The following is a 22,549-nucleotide window of genomic DNA, read 5'->3' on the forward strand; positions in this document are numbered from 1 at the left end:
CCCCAGAAGTCACCGACAGCCAGTCAGAATCGGTTAAATCCCTCCCCGCCCCTGTGCTCATTCACAAGTTGCCGTCTGATAATCTCTGACACACCTGACAGCTGCAGTTTAAAAAAAAAAAAAAAGCCTTGTCACACACAGGCCACGTGCAGCGAGTAGAGACTAAATACACAGTCTGTCATTTCTGTTTGGCCACTAATACAAAATCTGATCCAGTCTCCTTTTATTCCCTCATACAGTGAACTGGGAACATTTAATTACTGACTTCTTCTCTTTGCTTTGGACTTATACTTTAAACTCCCAGAGGTCAAACACTGAGCCGAAGAAGTGGGAGCAGAATAACAAAAGCAATTCACACTTTACACATGAATTCACTTTGAGACAAAAGGAGATAAAACCCAGTAGTGTGCAAGTTTCCATCGCATCAACAGTCCAGAATAAAAACAGTTCATCCTTAGTCTGGCTCTGGATTTCACAAAATTCACAGCACACTTTGATAAACGAGGACAATTTTCCAAGACAGTAAAAAGGAGATTTGGTGTCTGTAATCCAAAATTATAACTGAACAATATGTTCACTGTGTCCAACTCTGCAATATGTGAATGAGACAGGAAGTTCAGTGACTCCAGATCGTCATTGACCCTCACTGTCTGTGTCTGCCCCTCCCTCCTCCATCCACCTCCTCCGGTGTGACGTCTGATGCTTTAGCCTCCCTGTGTGTTACAGCAGCAGCAGGTGTAATCCCAGCCTGTCTGCTGGCGTCACCTGCGCGCTAATCCCCTTAGTCACCACACACGCTCACGCTCGGGGCACATTAATCACAGCGCACACGCAGGTGAGCCTCCAAAAAAAAAAAAAACCCTGCAGGAAATACAGTAGCACCGTGACTGACTGAGGCTGCGTCAGTTCACAAACTCACCACCGCATGAAGGTCAAATGGTGCAATGATGCAGGATAAAAATAAGTCTCACAAGGCAAAGCTTTAAAAAAAAAAACAAATCAATTTTAATTTCTCAATGTAAACATTTAACTCTCTTCATTTGAAATATATTTTTTCATCAAATAAATTTACATTTCCACTTGTAAAAATCAACAAAAAGGGGCAAAACCTGAAATTGTCTGTTCACTGGTTTTCAACCCATGACTGTATTAAGAGTCCATCTCCTTTCATTTATGATTAAGGAACACGCCAACCATACAGAGATTTGGCTTCATGGGGCTTTATGCGTCATATCAGTTACTCTGCAATTCAATAAAATAAATAATCAACATGAATCACAACAGAAAGAAAAATCACTTTAGTTTGGCTAAAACAAATGAGATGTAACATAAGAGCGACATTATTCATCTCATCGAACTGTTCCTTTCAGCCCAGTGAGAAGCTACAACAAGGTGGAGTCTGGTGAAGCTGTATAATCATAAATAACTGAAGAACTCATCAACAGGGTTTTGGGTTGAAAAATAGTGAACAAACATTAAAATAGAGTCAAGTATAGTCATAAAAAAATAAACTCTCAGTCATCACAGTGGACTGCCATGGATGAAGCACCTTGGACCTCTGACAGTGTTGCATCATTCATACGGTCAAATAAATAAATATCCAAAATGTGTACACAATATACACATTCATATAAATACAACTGAACTAATTACTTTTATCAAAATAAAATATTATGTGCAAAGATTTTCATGAATTAAACCCAATCACACACAAAAATGTATATATCGCTGCTGCATTGTCATGTGTGTATCCAATTAACGTTAATACCTGAATGAATATAGGAGAACACAGGAAACACGCTTCAGCTTGATGGAAAACACAGAGAAACAGAAAATACAAGCTCTGTTTAACATGTTTTTACCCTTTAGAAATAAAGAGAACAATCTACAGACGTCCAAACAGAACAATACTGTCTCTGTGACATTAAGAGACGTATGGATACACAGATAAAAACATAACCGATAACAGTTGCAGGAAACTAAAAAAAATCTTACAGTTTTTTTTTTTGCTTCAAGGAATCAGTTTATTCAAGGCATCTGTTTGGCTGCGGTGCAGACGTCCTGTCCTGGGGCGAAGGTGATGCTTTGTCGTGTGGCCTCAACACAGTGATCCAGGAGACCTTTTAGCCCCAGTAACTGGTTCCCTCCGAACCCCAGCTTATCCCTGGGAACACAATTTAGAATAAAACAGTAAAATAACTATCTTTGTTTGATCCAAAACCACAAACAGACACAGAGATAAAGGCAAAGGGCGATGTGTCTGATGAATGGACAGCCTTTAAAAAAAGGATTTTCATCCATCAGCCTGTTACTGCAGCGTCAGAGCCTCTGACAAAGTCGAAGCAGCTTTGCTTGTTTCACATGAGAGGCTTCTGTATCTGTAGCTACGTGGAGGAAATCTCAAATTGATTCGTCAGCTGCTCTGGTTTATAGAAACAGAGACAAACAAAGGTTGACTGGAGATGAGACACAGGTAGATAATTAAACACCGAGTTAAAAGATTCACCCATCGAGTGAACTATTTGCTGTGATGCTGAGGGTGTTCTGATGTTCACCTGACCAGGTTTCTTCGAGCATGTTGCTGGAAATAATTCCTCTCAGCATTTGACAGCTTGACACTCACAATATTTCTTCTGTTATACCATCAGTCTTATTATGCCTTGTGTTTTTTGCTCTTATATTTTATTCAACTTCAGCCCCTCAATATGATGAATTACAGTTTTCAAGTCATTTCACATATTGACTGATCATTTTTCAGCTGCTTTAGTGTCTGCCCAGTTGTGAGTACATGAAAAATGTATATTACAAAAGCCAATCAAGTAGAATGCATACATGATTTGTTCAATCTCATTAAGCTCCAGACTTCTTTTTTTTAATCAAAGCTTTGTGTGATGTGTGTATTGTGTTTTTTTAATTAGGTGATGTGTGCTGGCCTATAGCGGGGTTTAAACAAAGGCCGAAGCCTGTTGATTGAGTTCTGGCTCCCAGGTTTCAGGCTCAGGCTGTTTTGATTGACGTGAATTCATTTGCATCAGCAGCAAATGTTTTAAACTTGAAGTGTTGCGTAATCCGGTGGAGAGCGGTAGAACTTCACATTGTACTGTCTGGATAGACCCGCATGACTCCACACAGACTTCTTTATGAGTGAACTTTCTATGTGCTGACGACGATCGGCACAGAACGGCCGCGACAGACAAAAGAGCTTGTGTGAAGGCTGCAGCTTCCAGAAGCTCTCTGCGCTTCAGTGTCAGCTATTTACACTCACTCACTTCTCTTCAGCCGAGTTACATTTTTTTTCTGCTTCCACCGCCACACACATTCATTCAGTGACAAACCCACAAGCAAAAAAGAAAAAAAAAAAACACACAACCCCGTCTCCTCTGTGAGCGCAGACTCGCACACAGATTGGCCTCTGAAGTCTTGGCGACGGCTGCTAAGCAGCAGAGACACTGAGCGAGCTTGTTGCTTGTTTTGTTTCCTCCTCTGCTTTGTTTCTATTGGAGCGTTACGTAACCGCGGGGAGGAGAGGAGAGGAGGACAGAGAGACCAGAGTCTGGCTCCCAACACCCCCAGTGTTCACCCGACTTCTATTCATCCTCTTCTCCTTCTTCATTCAAGTGTGCAGCTGTGTGTTTTCATAACCTGTGCAAACAGCAGGTTGTGTTACCCACTGTTCACTCCCAGGACGTGTCGGTCTGTCACAACTGATCTGGTGTTACATTCTGCCATGCTTGTGTGAAAGGCTTCTGGGCAGTGTGTTTACAACAACAGCAGCAACAACAACAACTTTTAGACTCATTACCGACACAGTGCACGAGTCCCGCAGCAAAAAGTTTTGCACAATGGTTGAACGCAATCGCACAAAGTCGGTGACGCACATGCATTCTGCACAGAGCCGCTGACCCAGATCGACATTGTATACACTGAAGAGCAAGAGCTGTGCTGCTTCTGGCGTTGCGTAACAGCCTATATGTGTCTGATAGGTAGTTAATGGATCTCCCTGGGAGACGGTAATGATTTTGCGCTGAACTGAACACAGAACCACATGACTCTGTGTGGATGATGATGTAACCCATCGTTGTTCCCTTCCACCAGCCAATCATGTTGTCAACGTTGAACCACGAGGGGCCTCCAGTTGGATTCATTTTCCTACCTAAGATGCTGCTATGGACACAGGGTTCATCGCTATGGCAACCGACTCCACAATCTACAATTCAGGAGCAGTTTTTCAAAAAAAAAAGAAAAAAGAGCGAGATTGATGGTAGCAGGAGCAGCGTCACCACACGTAAAAAGATTATTAAAGCGTTGGATTCATTTATTTGATCTATTTTTAGTTGGACTGAAATAAGGAAACTCACCCACTGCACACTCTGATAGTTGATGTGACAAAATCTTACAGCAAACCTAATTGTAAGGTTTACATAAAACCAAGTAAAAGTATTTTATTCCCACATTTCACATTCATTTAAAAGCAGCACTTTAAACTCAACAGTCTCGGCTTCGGAGGAAGGCTCACGAAGGAGTGCCTTGCCCTGATAACAAGAAGTCAATGGGTTTGCTTATAAAATATTTGACATACAAAGACACGCAAGGGTTTCTGGAGCAGTCAAATTACAGTCATAAATGATGAAATATTATTGTATTACTTGTGTAATATTATGGAACAAGGGATTAAAGCAAATGCTTCTAAGTGTAGCTATAATCCATTTTTCATTTAAGAGAGTGAGAGTGAACGATCTATCTTATCAAACACAAAGCAGTTTTTTTTTTCAGTGAAGCATTTAAATAAAAGAAAATTAAATATTGCAAAGCTTCAGGCTTATATTCTATAGTCGGTTGATTAATAGCAGAACAGTGGTTATTCTGTTTGACAGAGTTACATAAAGCTGCTGTGTAAATATTAGGATATTTAAGATAATACTGTAAGAGGTGACTGCAAAGGATAAGGAGCGGATGTTTAAGGTTGTTTGTCTGAGTCGCTGAATTACATAAGGCACAAAATAGGAGATGGTAACACGTGAGCTTGCATTGATGTACATACAGTACAACAATAAGAGAGAGGTGCACACCAGACAAACAGGCAGCTGAGATATGTTGCCTGACAAGACAAGAGACTCCAGCCCTGATGACATGTCTGCGGATTTAACTTATACATCCAAACACACACCGACACACAGATGTTTTCAAACAAACCATAACGGACAGTTAGAGCATCATACGTGCACGGAAATCACAATCACAGGCAGTTAAGAGAGAGATGCGAGGCTGCATATATGTTTATACATTTCTCAGGCCTGGATCTGTTCTAGCAGAAAGCAAAACTAAGCCGAGGAACACAAACGCTGGGAAACAAATTTGTTTTGTTCCTTTCCCTCCCACTCACCAGTAAAACTGAGATGGCTTTCAGAAAAGGGATTATGTAATCCATGTCTTTACCGACAAAAACAGACTCGCAAACCATTTAACTGAATGTGCCATTAACTGTATCCTCCCTGAATAAATTACAGCTCTGGTGCCTGTCTACATACATAGTACCGTTCTAGATAAAGGAACTAAAACTACAAAAACATACAAACAAATGAACAAAGTATCTAAGAGCGGGAAGTTAAGTGGTAGACTCTGATTAAGGATGTGAGAGTAACTGTTCTGTTGTGTTTTTAGAAGGATTTCTTCTTCCCTTTTTCATTAGTTTTACATTTTCAAACAGGTATTTGTTATCGAGGACAGAGGTCAGCACAGGAAACCCAACAATCTTACAACTCCTCTGCAGGTTTGTTTGCTGTGGAGGCCTGTTTGTCCTGAACGCTGCCCGTCAATGACCGTGTGTGATGCAGGGAAGGGGGCCTCCCTGAGGTTTTATATAACTTATGACATCATGCGAGTGCATTGAGCAAAGAAATCAAATATTTAACACGGTGGATAATGTGCTCGCCAAGTAAAGGCCCAGATCACTCCGCGGTGAATAAAACAAATAAAAAATTTATAATCACAACACGGCCAGCTTAACCACGTCTTTCGGCAGCGACCTGTAGTGACAAAGGCAGGGATGGATGGATGACGTGACTGCTAAGTGCCCGCAAAGCTCTTCCACGAAGTGACAGAGCAGATGTTGTCTTTAATACTAAATCAACCTTGGCTTTCATTTGGCTTCACGTCATTATTACAAGCGAGAAAGTAAATCTCTGAAATACAGAGACATAATACTTCCGGTTATCTAATGACTGTGTTTGTGTTTTTTTCCCCCAAACAATTCTATTAGTAGAAGGTTTAAATATTATAAATATCATTGTGAGTATAACAGCGACCACAGTACTCATTTACAGGGATCTATCTGAAGTGATGTATGAAAAAATAATCGACTGGAGGAGCTATAAATTCAATTCTGCTAATAGTGAAAGTCTATATTTCCATATTTCTTCTGCTGAGGTAATGAAACCAGCAGAAACAGCATCCGGCTGTCCAGCAGCAGCATTAAGAGAGGACACGTAACAGTCAGGAAATAAATAATCTGTTGAATACATACAAGTCTGGCTTGTTTGTTGTTTCCATGGCAGTCGCTTGGTTCAACCTTTACCATTACAGCTGCAGTCCAGCTTCAGAACCACATCATAATGAATCAGGAATGACGCATTTAGCGACTCTGACGTGTGCGTACTGCTGACGTATTGCCAGAGACACGTTAATAGAAAATGTTATTCCACTTTGCCCTCATAAAAAAGTTACACAAATTAAAGCAGAGGCTGAGTGACGGAAACTCAGAATTTCCAAGTGACATCAGCCAAGAGTCGAAAAAAACCCAGAGTTATTCAGTGTTTGTCGTTTCCAGTGATGTTTTCAGCCAATACGAATGTAACTATGTACCAGCTTAATTTGAATAAACAAAATGAAGCCCATTAGCAAACAAGATATGCTGTCAGACGGTATCAGTGACACGGCTCCTCTAGAAAACATGTGCAGTGGCTTAAGCAAAAGTTAAACCACGTCATATTTAGGGTGACGACAAAAAAAGCAGGATAAGCAGGATAACTGTGTGCAGGAAAGATAATTTCAGACAAATGCAAAGCCTGTGTCACATGAGTGAGAGAAAGAGGAGGAGGGTGGTGGTCCTAAATTCAGCTCTTGCGACTCGACAACTTCCCTCAATTTACTACTGAGATATGGCGGTTTAAAAAAAGACACACAGCTATTTAAAGCAGATAGCATTAACCGGCTTGTGAAGTGACAGAAACTCTTTATGAGACCATACAGGAGCACTGTCTAATCTCAATTGTCAGTGCAGGAGCTTGGCAAGCATTAAACAGATTAATCCTGACCACTCCATGGCAATGTGTGTGTGATCGTGTTTCAAACGGCTGACAAGAACAACGGATGGCACCTGTGTGTGAGCGTCACAGGCCCATTAATGTGTCAGCCTGGTGGTTATTGTGGTGGGTCTTTGTGGATTATAAAAGTAATAATAATAACCACCACCACGACCGCTCTTGTTTGGAAGTGTTGGCATGGCCACAGACATTGTGCGAGCTCTGCTGGGGGATATCTCAGAGGAGAGCTGATAAAGCAACGGCTCTCGACGCTGGATAAACAACAACCTGCCCGGGCGTGCTGCGACAAAGAGCGCAAGAATTCAGGAGAACTCGAGAACATTTGATTGTGATGCATGCTGAGGGGAAGGTCGTTGCCAAACGCATACATCAAACTGAGTGGGTACAGGTGGGACAATGGTAGTGCTGCGTGTGTGCAACTAGTTTTGATGCATGTAAGAGGAGAGCGACTAAAACCTCTAAACTGGTGCACTTCATTTGTCACACATGACAATCTATAGCAGTTCATAGCAACGTTTTGTATATAAGCAATTATTTGTGTGTGTGTGTATGTGAGTGTGTGTCCTACCTGTAGTCATTTTGTGAGAAGCAACCAAGTAGGTCCACGGCTGTCAATCTGGAGTCCAGGTTAACAATCTGAAACACAATGCATAGAAGATGAGTTCAAGATAGCAAGGAGCACTGCAGGGAGACCAAAAAAAAATCTCAAATGACTTCAATGTACTTCAATTAAAATGGCATCTGATTGTACGGCACCAACCTTATACGACTGGATGATGCTGAGCACTGTCTGGACTTGCTCCAAACTGGGGGCGGCTGAGGACAAGATGCTGAAGGACGAGAGAGGAAGTTTTAGTATCAAGCTCACTTCCAAGTAAAACTGCCCAAGCGACATTTTAAATAATCACCTCAGAAAAGCAGGGAACAGTAATACCCAAGTTTATTATGAAGTTGTATTCAATGAATCTTAACTAAATACACATTTTAACACCAAATTTAATTAAGTGAAATCTGACTTTGTTAGACTATAATGAAGATTTATGAATCTCTTTCGAGAGTATATATTCACACACCTCTTATACAACTTAGGTCTGAATAAACTTCCTAACAGTTCAACCAAAATCCACACAAGTTTTTTTTCAGCTTCTTTCAGCAACATGGTCACTCAGACACAGAAACACGAGCATCACTGTCAGTAAAAAGTAGTTAGAAACGAGACGAGTGGATGTTATGACAGTATTGAGAAAGAGAAAACGATCGGTCCTAAATGATCCACAACTAGTGGAGAGGGAAGAGAGAGAGAGAGAGGGAGATGAAGGGCAACAGCCTGTATGGAATGAGTCATAGCTCTGCTCAAACACGTGAAAACGAGTCTGGCTGTCTCCTTGGCAACTGTGCTTGAGCAGCCCAATCCACACATGCATGTGCATAGATGAATGCAGAAGTGCAAAGACACACACACACACACACAAAGTATACACAGCAAAGATTCCTGCAGATAAAGATGAAGGTAGCAGAGCAGCAACAATCTTACTTCACCACAGTCTCAGCTGCAAAGGTATTTAACACACTGACAGTCTTTATCGTGTGTGTGTGTGTGTGTGTGTGTGTGTGTGTGTGTGAGCACGATGACTGTTGCTCATTACTTTTATGACATAGTAAACAACACCTATGACTATGAGAGGGTTTGTTTTGCTGTAGCCAAATAAAGGGAGAATCCCTTCCACACACACTGCGCATCAACCACATGAGTGTACAAGAGAGCATTTATGACCCTCAACAACAACAAGCAATAGCAACAATTTCATACACTCTCACACACTGCACAAGCTTAAGATCAAAGCAAGATCTTCAAACAAGAGGAAGCAGCTGTGGTAAAACTTCTTGTGCAAAATAAATATCTTCTGCACCTTCATGTGATGTGCTGCACATCAAGTATGAGCAGCGAAACAATGGCCTGTGTTCACTAAAAACTCCCAAAAGCGGCGGGCATTGGCATTGCGTCATCATCACGAGTCACTAAGCGAGGTTTCGAGGACACTGCTCCTCCTCACACACTCATTATCATCACACAAAAGACCCATTTAGGCAGCTACAGGTGTCCTGTCACAACAGTGCCAACAGGAAATGATGGACAATCATCGCCTGACCCCCCTGACACACACATAGTGAGAACATGCCATCAAATTAAAACATAGAGGATGTACAGTGAATTAGATAAGACAAGGTGGCTGGTAATGGAGAACCACCATTATAGTCATATACTGTATATAGAACAATAAACAGAGAGCTACAAAGGCCCGGAGCTTTTAAGTGATAATAAAGCACACTGGGACACGTACTTGAGAGTTTAGTGCTTTATGATCTGAGAGTCCTGTTTTCTCTGTTTTACAGCCACTGAGTTGAGAACATACAGCACAACAGAGGCATCGCTTCTCTTATGTTCCCCTTTCATTACGGAGATAAAGATCTAGAGACACTCTTGGTGTGTAATTATTGTCAAAATGCCTGTAAATGTTTCTACTTGGCCGTTTCTTGTGTAGTAGTACCACGGGCACAGACAAAGTTAGAGAATAAAGCATAGTAGAGAGATTACAGAGGAAATTAATGATGATTATGACAAATTACAAACCACAACAGGAAGAAGACAGGATGTTGGAGGCACAAGCTTACATCTCAAGTGAGCTGCCTTGGCTCAGGTATGTGAAAACCTCCTGCCTATATAAACTAAAGCCTCAATAATAAAAACAACTCAATTCTTATTTACATCATTCTCACACAACAAAAAGGGCTTTTTTCAAAAGCATTTTACTATCAGTAAAAAAAAAACCCTCTATATCTATGATTTTGTAGGCCTACAGAGAGAGTTCAGCATCACACCTGCACAACACAGTGGGGTATCAGCGCACATTTTGCCCTTTAGATGTTCAGGACTTTTACTGTTCCCTGCTCTCAAAGAGATGCAAAATGTCACAGTGAATAATGTATCAACTCTGAACGGGACCTCATGTTTTTTTGTGGCATTTTGATGCTTTATCTGTTCGTGTGACAGAGGAGGAGGAGGAGGAGGAGGAGAAGGATGAGGAAGGGTGAGGTTTGTGTGACTAGGAGAAATAAATCAATATAAAATACTGTTAATACTTAAACAGTCAGGTTAAGCACAGTGAAGGTTTAGCCATCATCCTAAATTGATTGAAAAGCCTTTACTGGTCATCGTAGCAAAAGCAAAGGTGTTGCTTAACGAGGGCTCTGTCCATGTCCAGACAGCTGAAACCACTGTGTTTAATGAAATCAATCATTTTTATTATTTACACCTGTGTGTTTCCTTCAGTGATCTGTCTGTTTAAAAAAGCACCTGCAGCTGTCACAGCAGCCATATGAGCCAACACCAAGCCAACGGGAAGGAAGCCAAAGAGGGACTTCATTGTGAACCTCTGCTATCTGCCTAATTTGTACTTTGGGGTGGTAACGAATAAAGTGAACAGAAACATGTAAACATATTCAAAGTACTGTAGTTAAGAGAGCACATGATCCATCGCGAACTCCAGTCATCTTACAGCTTACAGTGTTTTTATGGGCTCCTCATTACATTCAACTAACAATCATGAGTCAAGTGTTAAACTACTGTGAGACATGTAAATAAGCTCATGTATTTCAGAGGACAATCCAGGCAGAAGCTGACACACTAGCAAATACTACAGTAGGGTCAGGACATCCAGTGTTTCAACCGTTTTTTCAACCTCGAAGGTCGAGGGGCTGAGCTTTGCTAAAGTGTAGCGCTGCCTGTTGCGTCATGGGAAAGGTGATAAGGCAAAGCTACAAGGTCAAGCAGATTACAGCCTTGACCAGCGCTGCACACCAAATAGAGCCTGAGAGCTATGAGGTCACACAACTTACAGCAATCACACACACCTAACCAGGGCACAGGAAGGAGTTGGTTAAAAGGGCTTCTTTGAAGGTTGAGACAAAGATTAGACATACACCTGGCATCAGTAAAGATGAGCAAGTAGGGATTTTTATCTTAATAATTTCAGAAAGACTTGACAGTTGTGGAAAATACAGAAGGAGAGGGATTCAAAGGTGCCAGTGACATGCAATATAACACTGATCTTGACAGATATATGTATTTTCTATATACTAGGACTTGAAAAGTGTTCAACATAATCATTAAGTTCAAGTTTTGCATAAAAGGTGGCACCACAATCAAATGAAACAACAAAAATTCAAATAATTCGGACTAATAGACTGAATACAGTATAAAGCTGACATGCAAGCCAGTGTGTCAGACGGGCAGAGCAGCAGAAAGTCTGCTGGTATGTTTAGACTGACAACAGCAATAAGAGAGGGTGGCTGCAATACCTGCTGAAAGCTTGGAGCAGCTGTGCGACCATGGAGGACAGTCTGTGCAAACAAGCCAAGGCTTCCTGTGGTGGAGGGCCTCCTGCTGGCTGAGCACTCTGCATGCCGTGGTCAAAGCCCAGCACTTGGAACACTTCCGTACTGAAACGTGACAGAAAATAATGACCTCAGAGGTCAACGAAATGGAAAAAGGACAAAAAAGATATCAAAATAAATAACATCCAAAGCGTTGTTTGTGTTCCTGTAAATCATTTCATATAATGCACTAAATGGATCGCATGGTCCACTAATCAACAGGTCATTTGTTGTTTACTTGTATACTGTGCTGTGCTCTAATCCTTTAAACAAATCTAAGCAAATATGAGGGAGAGATCAGCATGAACCATGACATCCTAACTTGTTATCTGCAATGCAATCATGAGAGCAATCCCAGCACTGCATCCATCAAAAAACCCCATTACACCCACCTCATCTGACACGTATTAGACCAGATGTTCTCAAACAGGGCCCACACTTCCTCATGAGAGACCTGAGCCGACGTGGGTTGTTTGTCTTCATCATCATCACTCATGGTCACGTCACGGGCAGGCGATTCCTTCTAGAGACACAGATGGAGCCGTTATTTACTAAAGAAATATAAAGAAGGACCAAACATAAAGTAAAGTAAGAAATAAAGTAAAGAGTAAAATAAAGTTAAATAAAAGACAGTGGCTAATAAGTAAATGCATCCTGCTGTCTGTGTGGTTGTTTCTTCACTATCAGATCTTGTTTCAAACACTAGAAGAGAACAGACTTCCTCTCTGCTCTCAGGGTATAGACTAATGATATGATATGGAAAAAGGATTTAAATTATGTTCATCTATTTCTTGGTTTCTTAAAGGGATACTTCACCCAAAATCGATAATTCACCAATTTTCTACTCACCATCATGCCAGGGAAGGTTTTGGAGAACTTTTGGAGTCATCAAAGGGTATTTGGATGTTTCATAGTGTCTGTTTCGGATGATTCAAAAGTGAGCACAATCCGCTGCCATTATATGAAAATCTGTTGCCATTCGGATCCCCCCTGGAACTCCAGAAGTGTTTTGATAACTCTGAAAGTTCTCCGAACCCTTCCTTGGCATGACGGTGAGAAGAAAATTGGTGAATTATCGATTTTGGGTGAAGTATCCCTTTAACCATTACAATATACAACCCACCTTGGAGATCGCAGCCCTGGAAGGGGAGATAACCTGTTGAGCAGACCAGGTATAGATTTGAGATTTGAGATCAGATGACGTGAGGTAAACTTTAACTTGCTCAAAACCGACCTGAGGTTGCAGCTTATTTAAAATGTTGTCTAGTGCAGAAATGGCAGCAGGAACACGGCTTGAACGGCCCTCAAATGCACTCACAAACGTCTTAGCTTCTTGAAGGGCTGTTAATGTAGAGGCACGGTCTACTGTTTTCCCTGAAAAAAAAAAAACATATACAGTAGATATATAGGGGCCATTAGATGACTGCATCAGAGAGGGGACATGCATTAAGATGCAAATTAGGGTTAAGATACACTCAGCTGCCAGTTTATGATGCACACCAACTAAAACTAATGCCCCCGTTATAAATGGGTTATAATTCAAATTAAGCACCACAAACTGCAGCCACATTTAAGAAAAACTGAACATTGTAGCTTATGTGAAGGTAAAAATTATTAAGGGCTTGTTTAAGTTTAAGTTTTAGTTTATATTAGAGCTGGTAATTCGGTGTACGAGTACACACATAAACAGCAGAAGTATGAAAGTGAGGAAAACGGGAAGAGGTGTTACTCTTCCTTACTAGGAAGGTGTTACTCTAACCTTCTGAGGAGAAATATTATGAATATTAAGATGGAAGACAAAGGAAGGCAGTGGGACTCTGCATAAAAACCAGCCAGCTACACACAGAAACATTATTTTTGCTTTATACTCGCACGTACTCATTTCTTGTGACCTTTCTCCATTCTCCACCATAATTACCATCACCCAACCATTTCTAGCCAACACCCGCAAAATGAGCTTAGTCACTTTACAGAGGCCTGTGAAGACTCTGTCCCCACAAGTATAGCTTCATGCACCTACACACACACACACACACACACCCCAACCGCCTGCAAAGAAAAGACCAGAAAATTGCATGCAGTACTTTTCCACTCCTAGACTTGTTCTTAGCCTCTCATACAGTTTATCCCTCCTTCCTTTCCTCCTCCTCCTCCTCCTCCTCCTCCTCCTCCTCCTCCTCCTCCTCCTCCTCCTCCTCCTCCTCCTCCTCCTCCTCCTCCTCCTCCTACTCTCTGAGTCCTGGCTGGCACAGTGCCAGGCTGCGTGGTACCAAGTAAAAAAAAAAAAAACAGAATCAGGCTTGTGCACCAAGGAAGCACAGAACAAAGGCAAAAACTCCTTTTGTCTCAGCTATTAACATTCTTTGATGGATTATGAAGCACTGTGTCACCAGTGCGGTGGTCACGCCCACACAGGTGGACGGACCAAATCTAAAAGTGAAAGGCACACACTCAGCACTGAAAGCCTAATGTAATTAGATCCAACGACGAGATCCAGAGCGAGGAGGAGTGCTGCAGTGGGCGACTCAGCATCTTCCTGACACACATTTGAGTGTCCTGCTTTAGCAGATGACCTGATTCTGTATGTAGTTCTGTAGGGTTCTAGCGCAGTGCAGGGCAGACAACGTCATACCCCACTGGAGTAAGGCTTTTATCTGGGGGATGACTCAGTATCTCTACACCAGAGCACAAGAAGCCATAAAACATCCCCCTAAAGCTGAGATTTGAGAAATCTTAGCTTTTCATCTGACAACTCTTACATTTAATAAACTCTAAACCTATTTAAAAAGCATTTTCGTACAAGTCATTTTTATCAAAAGCCCTCGGCTTATAGCCTGGAAACCGTGACTGTGGAACAAAGAATATCTTTGCATTTAGACACCTAAGGGTGCTCGGCTCGGCTGCGTGCACTGTGTGAATTTTAATGCTCTTGTCACTCTTTACAAACTCACATTCAAAGCAAAAATTTAAATCAGCCCCAAGGAAACTGGCATCATTTTTGTCATCTACAGTATGTGATGTTATCAAGCCTTCCAAGAGAATATGCTAAAACAAAACACTGGAAGAGATTAACACATTGGGAACTGATGCACTGCACTTTCTGAGCGACACATTAGACATCAGTGTTCACAGCAACACAGGTATTGAGAAGAGATGCTTTCTAAATCGACTTGACTAAGCCGTCTTAACAATGCAGAATCTAAGAGTTCATTTCGCTGCTGGGTTACATAGTCATTGTTTAAATTTGTTTCTGTGTCAGGTTTGCTCCATTTTTCAAGTTATTGTACAACTTAGCAGCACTCAGTGCCTGTGTGTTTGGACTATGGCCAGTACAGACAAGACTGTTTACAGTAACCTACATTTAGAGACACCTACATCAAACACATGAGCTTATTGGCTTATAACAACGACTGAAACACTTCTCCTCTCTTCCACCTACATACCTGAGTTGAAGAATTTGATGAGATTTAAAATAAATTGCTGGTTGTTCCGCGGGACAATCTGCCCAAACACAGCAATCCAGTGCTTATTGTAACAGTGTAGGACATCCAGAAGAGTCCAGGGTGGTTTTATACACACTATCTGTTAGGAGGAAAAAAAAACATTTGAATTGTTATTTATACTTCAGTTCAGTATACATTGTATCATCTAAATATCACTGTCAAATATAAATCTCGCTAGCCTGTATGTACTGTGAACATTAATGTACTGTGTATATCCACTTATTATATAAAGTAACCTGTAAGATTACCCATACAATATTTATTCTAGCAGCTTTGCCAAGGAGTTTGTCCTTGTTGTTACTCATCAATTTATTTTGGCATTATTTGGCTGAATATTACACATTGTCCTTCAAACTGTGTGTTTGACACTTCAAATCTCCTTTGTGTAATCACACTTGCCCAGTTAAGACGATTCTCATTTGTAGACATACAATAAGATATAGTCTCACAGATAGTCCTTACCTCTAACCAGAGGTTGTCAAAGGCTTCCTTCATCTCCACCTCCAACATGTCAGACAGCACCTCCTTCAGGCTGTCTTCTAGTTCAGTAAGACATCTGCTGAGGTCACATGTTGTGCTCTCTCTTTCTCCTTCACTGTGCTGTGGGTCATCTGTGATCACTTACAGACAGACACAACACATATGTAAGTATAGACAGCTATGAGATTTGCTATTCCTTAATAAATGAACTTCTCTAACTCTTACTGGACATGTGCATCATTTTATTCTATTTTTATTTTGTTTTTCAAAACTCATTTGTTTACTATAGCTGTTACCTAAATGCAGCACTTAATATAGACAGACTTGAGGTTCGGGGAAGGAAAACAGGAAAATAGGAAGGGGTGGGTGCACGAAAGCAAGTGCATGGATGGTATGTGCTATTAACTACTGCACTACGATGGAGTATGCCAAGTAATTTCCTGTTTTGCATGAAGAGCACATTAATCCCAGGCTCACATTTCATTGTGAGTCCAGCAGAGGGGCCCGGTCTCTTTGGGTTGTGTGGCGGTGGTGGTGAGGTCTGAACGTTTGTGTGAGGCAGCACGGTGGTCTCTGCATTTTGCAGTGGGTCAAGTCTGTATGTGGATCTCAGAGCCTCTGCTTCCAGATCATTTTTGCTGTAGGCCTTCACCCCACTCAGGAGAGCTTTACTGCATAGGTTCTTGTCGTTGCTAGAGAAAAAAAGAGGGAGAGCATCTTTCTTTAATCAGGCTGCAGTAAGAACACATTTCAACAACTCATACAACATTGATCTCTGTTGTGCAAGACTGATTTAACGTCTACCAAATTATTTCTCCTATAATTCAGCAAAAATGATCAATACCGGTGTCTGGAAACAGCGGCAGTCGGAGAAATAGGTCAAAAAGAAAAAGGGTATACAACAGCCACTGCTATTGAGCTGAAAAAAATTCCTGAACTTAACTCAGAACACCTCGCTCAGCACATCTATTCTTGCTCAATTACTCTGTCTGGCTCTCTCTCATTCTCTCATCCCAACTGGAACTATCTGGCTGGACCCACTCACAGTCACATGCATGTGCATTATTTGCAGAGGACACACACTCTGCAGCAACAGCAGCAGCAGCAAGGGTAGTGCGCTGTAGGGGGAGGGGGGAACTCACGTGCATAGGATGAGAGCACTCTCTGGATACAGGCTCTGGAATTGCAGGCAGCACTGCAGCACCCTGTCATCATTATTCTCAGCATTCAGACCATCTGGGGACAAGGTGCCACAGAGAGAAGGAGCAGGGAACAGGATGACAAGAGTGACAGAGAAAAACATGACAGTCTATAAAAGGACAATGAGGCATGTTTAATTCATGACACTGAAAGCACATGGTAGGTGTACAACAGAGAACAGCACGTCTTCTTTCTTTTAAACACAAGGAGGAAGAAGCAAAGAGAAAGAAGACAAGATGGAGATTTCAGGTCTATTGTAAGTGACACACTGAAGGTGCGCATGCTGCTCAACACGTAGAAATAGCAACGGAGACTCCAGTAAATCCCCTTTTGACACTCCTCACTGAAGAGACCATACTATCAATGTTGAAATATGAATGTTTGATCAATATTACATACACCTTAGGAGTGGGTTACATTATGCTGCCCTTGAAATGCACTCAGTGCATGGTATGCCTATGAATTCTGGAGGACCAGCTGAGTGCTAGTGCCACCTAGTGTCTAAACAGTGAACAGTCAAACATTTACTAATTAATGAAATGAATTTATGGTCACAATCTTTCCACACTTCAACAATATAGTCATGCTCATTAATACATTTACTGATAATAATGATTTAAAACAGTTAATATAATCTATTGGAGCCAAAAATCAAACAGGGACCTAAGTGTTCTACTATTATGTTTTTACCTATAAGAAAAGAAAGTAGAAACATTCCCATTTCGTTTTTATTGTTTTGCCTGCAATTGCTGTGTTGTGAAAGTTTTCCATTTTGTAACCAAGAGTGACATTATTTTTCAAAATTTTCTAAATTGCCACCATGTGTTTGTCTGTGAGAGCAATTGACAATAGCAGAAATTGGATATGAGCTCATGGATGAGGTTAACCCTTAACGTTTAGGTTATATCCTCGGTTTTACTGAAACAACACTGAAAACTCTTGATAGTTGCCTCAGCACAGCACTCACCCTTGCTCTCTGCAGCCTGCTGCATCGACTGCCCCCAGAAGTTTGATTCGTGGCTTTTCAAAGTGTTGTAAATGTAGGAGATGGCGAAAGAGGCCAGGTGCGCAACAGGGCCTGACAGGCCTTTGCCCCTTTTAAGGGAATCCAGCTCCTGAAGCACCACCCAGGGGATCAGGATAACAGGGAAGCCCAAGCCTGAAATAAAGTGACGTGGGGAGAGAAGAAGCATTATATTTTAGAAAGGGACGGCAGATGTAAGCTGCTAGCTAATTCTGGTACAATGCATTAAATGGCAACATGTATGCTTAATATTGTACATGGTCCCTTTGCAAAATAAAAAATAAACTAACTGTTATGCACTTTTCAACATTGATCTTGTTCAAAGATAGAGGCTTTGTAATGTGGTCTCCACTCTTCAAACTTGGACGATGAATCAGCACTTTAAATATTTAGGGATGAAGTTGAAGTTGTTCTTCCTGTTCTCCTCATAGCCAAAAATGTTACATCATGATATAAAATGCTAGGGAAAATATAAAGCTCAGTACAATAAATGCTTTGTTGAAACTGATCTCCGTGCCAAGGGCAGGTAGAGATGTATTGCTTCACGATTCAAAGGCTGAGGACATTTTTTCCTTATAACTAATTATAAGTTCAGACAGTTCCAGGAAATAACTGCATACCTTTTTATAAAGGCGAGAAGTTAAGCCATGAATCTTTCAAGACACATCAGTTATCATGATCGCTTTTAAATACCTCCGAGGCCAAGAGACTTGATCTTTTTCACATAGTCCAGGTGAGTGAGGAGAATGTTGGTGTCCAGCACCACAATGGGGCCTTGCTGGCAGGGCTGTTTGCCTGTAATAAGACATAAAGTTTATGTTTATTCAACCGTTAGTTGTTGAAAGACTTGGCTTGAATCATGTCCAATCAACTGAATTTACCACAGATGAACTCAAGGTATAGAAATATCTCAAAGATGATCAAGACAAATGAGAAATGTGTGAGATAAATTGTCCCAATTCTTCAATGTATGGACCTAACATATTAGTTTTTCCTTTTATGAGTAAAGGATATAGTCTTTTATAATTGATAAATGCATAGGCTTATATGTTTCAATATACAAGCATGAAACCTACAGGGTGTTTCTCTAGCTCCCTCCTCTGGGGGGTCTGTGTCCATACTGGTCAGTTCTCCATAGCTCTGCATTACATTCACTTCCAGTTTCTTCTCAGAGCGGGCAAGGTGAAGCTCTTCAACCACTTGCATCTACAGAACAAAACACATAGCCAAACACAAAGATCCTCTGCCATTTAAAATTTTTGCAACAACAGCATATTCATATTTTTTAATATACTGGCTAATGAAGAATCCCTGATTTTAATTTTTTGAAAAGCTATAAATGTAAACCCCACACAGTGTTTTGGATTAAGTGATTAATCATTTTCACTACCTGGTCATACCACGCCTCACTTGCAGCATCGCACAGAATTGGGAGTTGGTGAGTCAAGGACGACCTCTTATCTTGTCCTTCAGATGAACCACTGGGAGTTTCAACCACACAGCTGTGATGTTGCACAACCGTTTCTTGCTTGGAGTTTCTTGTTGAATCCCCAGTGTGAGATCTTTCAGCCCTACAACTTACATTTTTGCTTGCAGCGTTGTCAGCAGTGCCCTCTTCTGGCTTTGGCTGAACCTTTTTTGGTATTTTAAAACTGTGAGGCAGACTTTGTGTGAGAGAACGTTTTTGTTGTTGAGGAGATGATGACCGAGCTGTCTCGTGTGACGATGGCGTGACGCTCTTTGGCACTGAAACGACGTTCTTCAACACCTTCGAGCTGCTCTCTGAGGTAGTCTGCTTGGTTGCAGTGGAAGACTGATTTGTTGTTGTAGAGGCAGTGGAAGTTCTTGCTTGTGTAGACTGGCTTTTGACCCTAATCTCACTTTTTTCATGCCGTTGGCTTTTCTTTTTGACCAGCTCCCTTCTCTTCTGCCTTGACGACTCTTCAATGGCACTGCTGTTATATTCAGTCCTTTGTGACTCATCAGCTCTGTGCCTCTTCCATGCATTATGCCTCTCTACTACTTTCTGTTCATGAGACGTCAAACTGGTATTCTTTACCTTTGTTAGTTTTGATAGGCTTCTGGGCAAAAATCTTTCACATGATCTTCCTTCCGAGATCCTCTCTGTTTTCTGAGGAAATCTACCTGGAGTATCAGTGCTCCGGGGAGTTGAGGTTCCCTTTTCCAAAGTCTTATTTTCCCTGACAGTATTGTCTTTCTCTGAAATATGAGGCTTTGCTGTACTAGAGCAAGTTTTTGCATTGGACGGTAGAGTTTTCCTTTTTGTACGGTCCTCTGCCTCTTTAACAGGTTTGCGGTCTGGTGCTTGTGCTTTCGGCAGTCTGTAGTGTGGCTTTTTGATCTGGCGGGTGCTTTGGGGGTCATCTCTAACGGTAGAAGAACCAGACTTTTCCTGTTTTGCTCCATGTCTACATGTAAAGGAGGACAGAGAATATTGTAGTGATAAACATATTCATTTAAGTTAATGATGCTTAACTGCTTAGTATCTTGCATGTCATTGTCATAAAAGTCATTCATTTGTTCTTAGAGGTCACATTTACTGTATCTAACCTCTTGTGGCTCCTCTTGACTTTTTCACAACTGCTGGTGACATCTTGCTTGGATGCCTGAAGATGAGAAAAATAAACATTTTGTATGGTTAGTTCATTTCTGAATTCATATCCCAAAATACTCCATGTCATACAAAGCAATCTCAAAAAATATAACTGCATGTGTACTTAATTCCTTTTCCTATTTATCTGTGTTTTTTTTCCTCCTCTAAAGAGAGACTGAAGGTGCCTCAGGGTGGCAGAAAATACACAGTGGGTATAGACTCTGTAGAGCAGTCCATCAGAGGGGGGGGGACCGTCTCAACAAACTTCTCCAAAGGGAGACATTTTGAAAATTCACACGCAATGCCTTAATAAATCCAGGGCCAGGCCTAAATGAGGATCAATTTTAGACCATTCTTGTAACAATGTCAGTTTGTTGATCTGTGATTGTGTTTTGTTGATATGTATATAAATGAGACACTTTTTCAAACTGAAACATATTGTCCTCTTCATGAGCAGCCCATGTCATCAGGCCACAAGATCACCCACTTTCCCTATATAAGGGACCTTAGTTCTGCTTTCTCTCTTGTGACATTGCACCAAACCAAGCAATAAAACTGCTGAGAACATAACTGCATGTCATCTCCTCACCTTCACATCTTCTTCACTGGAGAATGAAGACCACCTGCGTTTTCCACTGTTTACCCTTTTAGACATTTTCCCCTGAAGATCAATTTGAGCAAACATTAATATCAGTGATGACTGTGCAGAGTCCTGACGGAACAACCCAGAGCAACCCAGGACACCGCCAGGTTTGTGTAATAGTAAAACGTGTTAAATAAGGTAAACTAATACAAAATTACACCTCTTATAACAAGGTAGGTAACGTGGATATAAGAAGACATAATCATATCAAATAATATCTATGATTGGTAGACGATTCGAAACAGTAGGTAAACGAGTTTCGATTCGGGCTAACACAGGCTAAAGAGTCATGGCACGAACAAATAGCTTTGTTTTTACAATTTTATATGAAACTATACTTTGTAATATCAAGACTATAACACAGTAGTTGAGCTGATAATTCACTTGAACACAAGCTGGAATCTAAGTTAACGTAGTCACTGTACACAAGCAACAACCAAAGTTACATGTTACGGTAAGTTACCTTTAACTTAAGTTAAGTTAGCTCATTTAAGCTACGTGACGAAAAGCAAACAGCAACCCCGCTAAAGTACAACAAGCTAACGCTCCGCTTCAATGCTTTAATGTGTGAAATTACCCTACATATATTCCGTAAAATAAAGTACAGTAGGATTCACCGTGGTATTTTCCAGCAGAGTAACTCCCTCAGCACCAAAACATCCGTCGCTTTTCCGACTCTTCTTCCTCTTCTACGGTCGTTGTGGTTTTAATCCGTTGCTACGTTACCGCCGCCGACTGGAGCGGAGGGCTGACAACAACTGGGTGTAAAATAAAATTAAGCACAATTTATTTTTGTTGTTTTGTATGAGAAGATCCGCACAGCACAGACAAAGTGAAGCCCTCTGAAAGGAAAGGAGACTTGCAAGTGCTTTCGTTGCTAACGATGAGGAATTTGACTGCACAAGGTCAGTACTAGTAGTCTGTGGGAGGAGGAGGAGTGTGTGTTGTACAGGATAGCTATGTGTGTCTGGGTTATCTCGACCTTCAGTCCTGACACAAACATGCACCAAGCGACGGACAAATAACCCGATTGTCTTTATATTCTTTCGTGAGGACCTTGCAAAGGAAGGATCAGTGTATTGCTGGGTGTCAACCCTTGATAGGTTCAAGAGGAAACTAACTATTCCCTCCTTCGTACAAGGTGCAAGGGGTTAGTACATCTTCAAGGTTATACAATGTGGGTTCATCCAAAGTACAAAGTGAAAGGAACTAGAATATAAAGTGTGTTTTTTCTTCTTTTCTATCAAGGTTGAATTCCTATGTTTTATAGCTGTAGGCTGCAACTAGTAGGCCTAAAAACAACAAACAAAAAACACATAGGCCTAACAT

The 22,549-nt window shown here is 41.2% G+C and overlaps 1 protein-coding gene across 4 annotated transcripts; it reads right to left on the bottom strand.

The window, feature by feature from the left end:
* Positions 1-965: 965 nt before the first annotated feature.
* swt1 (SWT1 RNA endoribonuclease homolog) lies at positions 966-21,969 on the bottom strand. Of its 4 annotated transcripts, XR_015035735.1 has the most exons (19): positions 21,838-21,969; positions 21,167-21,238; positions 20,535-20,590; positions 19,354-20,392; positions 19,040-19,169; positions 18,657-18,758; positions 17,907-18,098; positions 16,882-16,975; positions 16,217-16,431; positions 15,722-15,879; positions 15,200-15,338; positions 12,991-13,130; positions 12,880-12,912; positions 12,149-12,279; positions 11,682-11,822; positions 8,083-8,152; positions 7,891-7,958; positions 1,769-2,164; positions 966-980 (listed from the first exon to the last, which is right to left on the bottom strand). XR_015035735.1 is itself a non-coding variant. In XM_085774848.1 (18 exons), the coding sequence occupies exons 2-18, from the start codon at positions 21,230-21,232 to the stop codon at positions 2,029-2,031; spliced, it is 2,907 nt and encodes a 968-aa protein (XP_085630974.1). In that variant the 5' UTR covers positions 21,233-21,238; positions 21,838-21,969; the 3' UTR covers positions 988-2,028. The 4 variants fall into 4 exon arrangements, 3 of the variants coding, with proteins under 3 accessions (XP_085630974.1, XP_085630972.1, XP_085630973.1); XM_085774848.1 differs by lacking the exon at positions 966-980 and having other exon boundaries at positions 988-2,164; positions 12,149-12,276; XM_085774846.1 differs by lacking the exon at positions 966-980 and having other exon boundaries at positions 988-2,164.
* Positions 21,970-22,549: the final 580 nt, after the last annotated feature.

This window comes from Trachurus japonicus, chromosome 4 (genome assembly GCF_045865225.1).
Source record: "Trachurus japonicus isolate A0001 chromosome 4, Traja_1.0".
In the NCBI taxonomy this organism is placed as follows: Eukaryota; Metazoa; Chordata; class Actinopteri; order Carangiformes; family Carangidae; genus Trachurus; species Trachurus japonicus.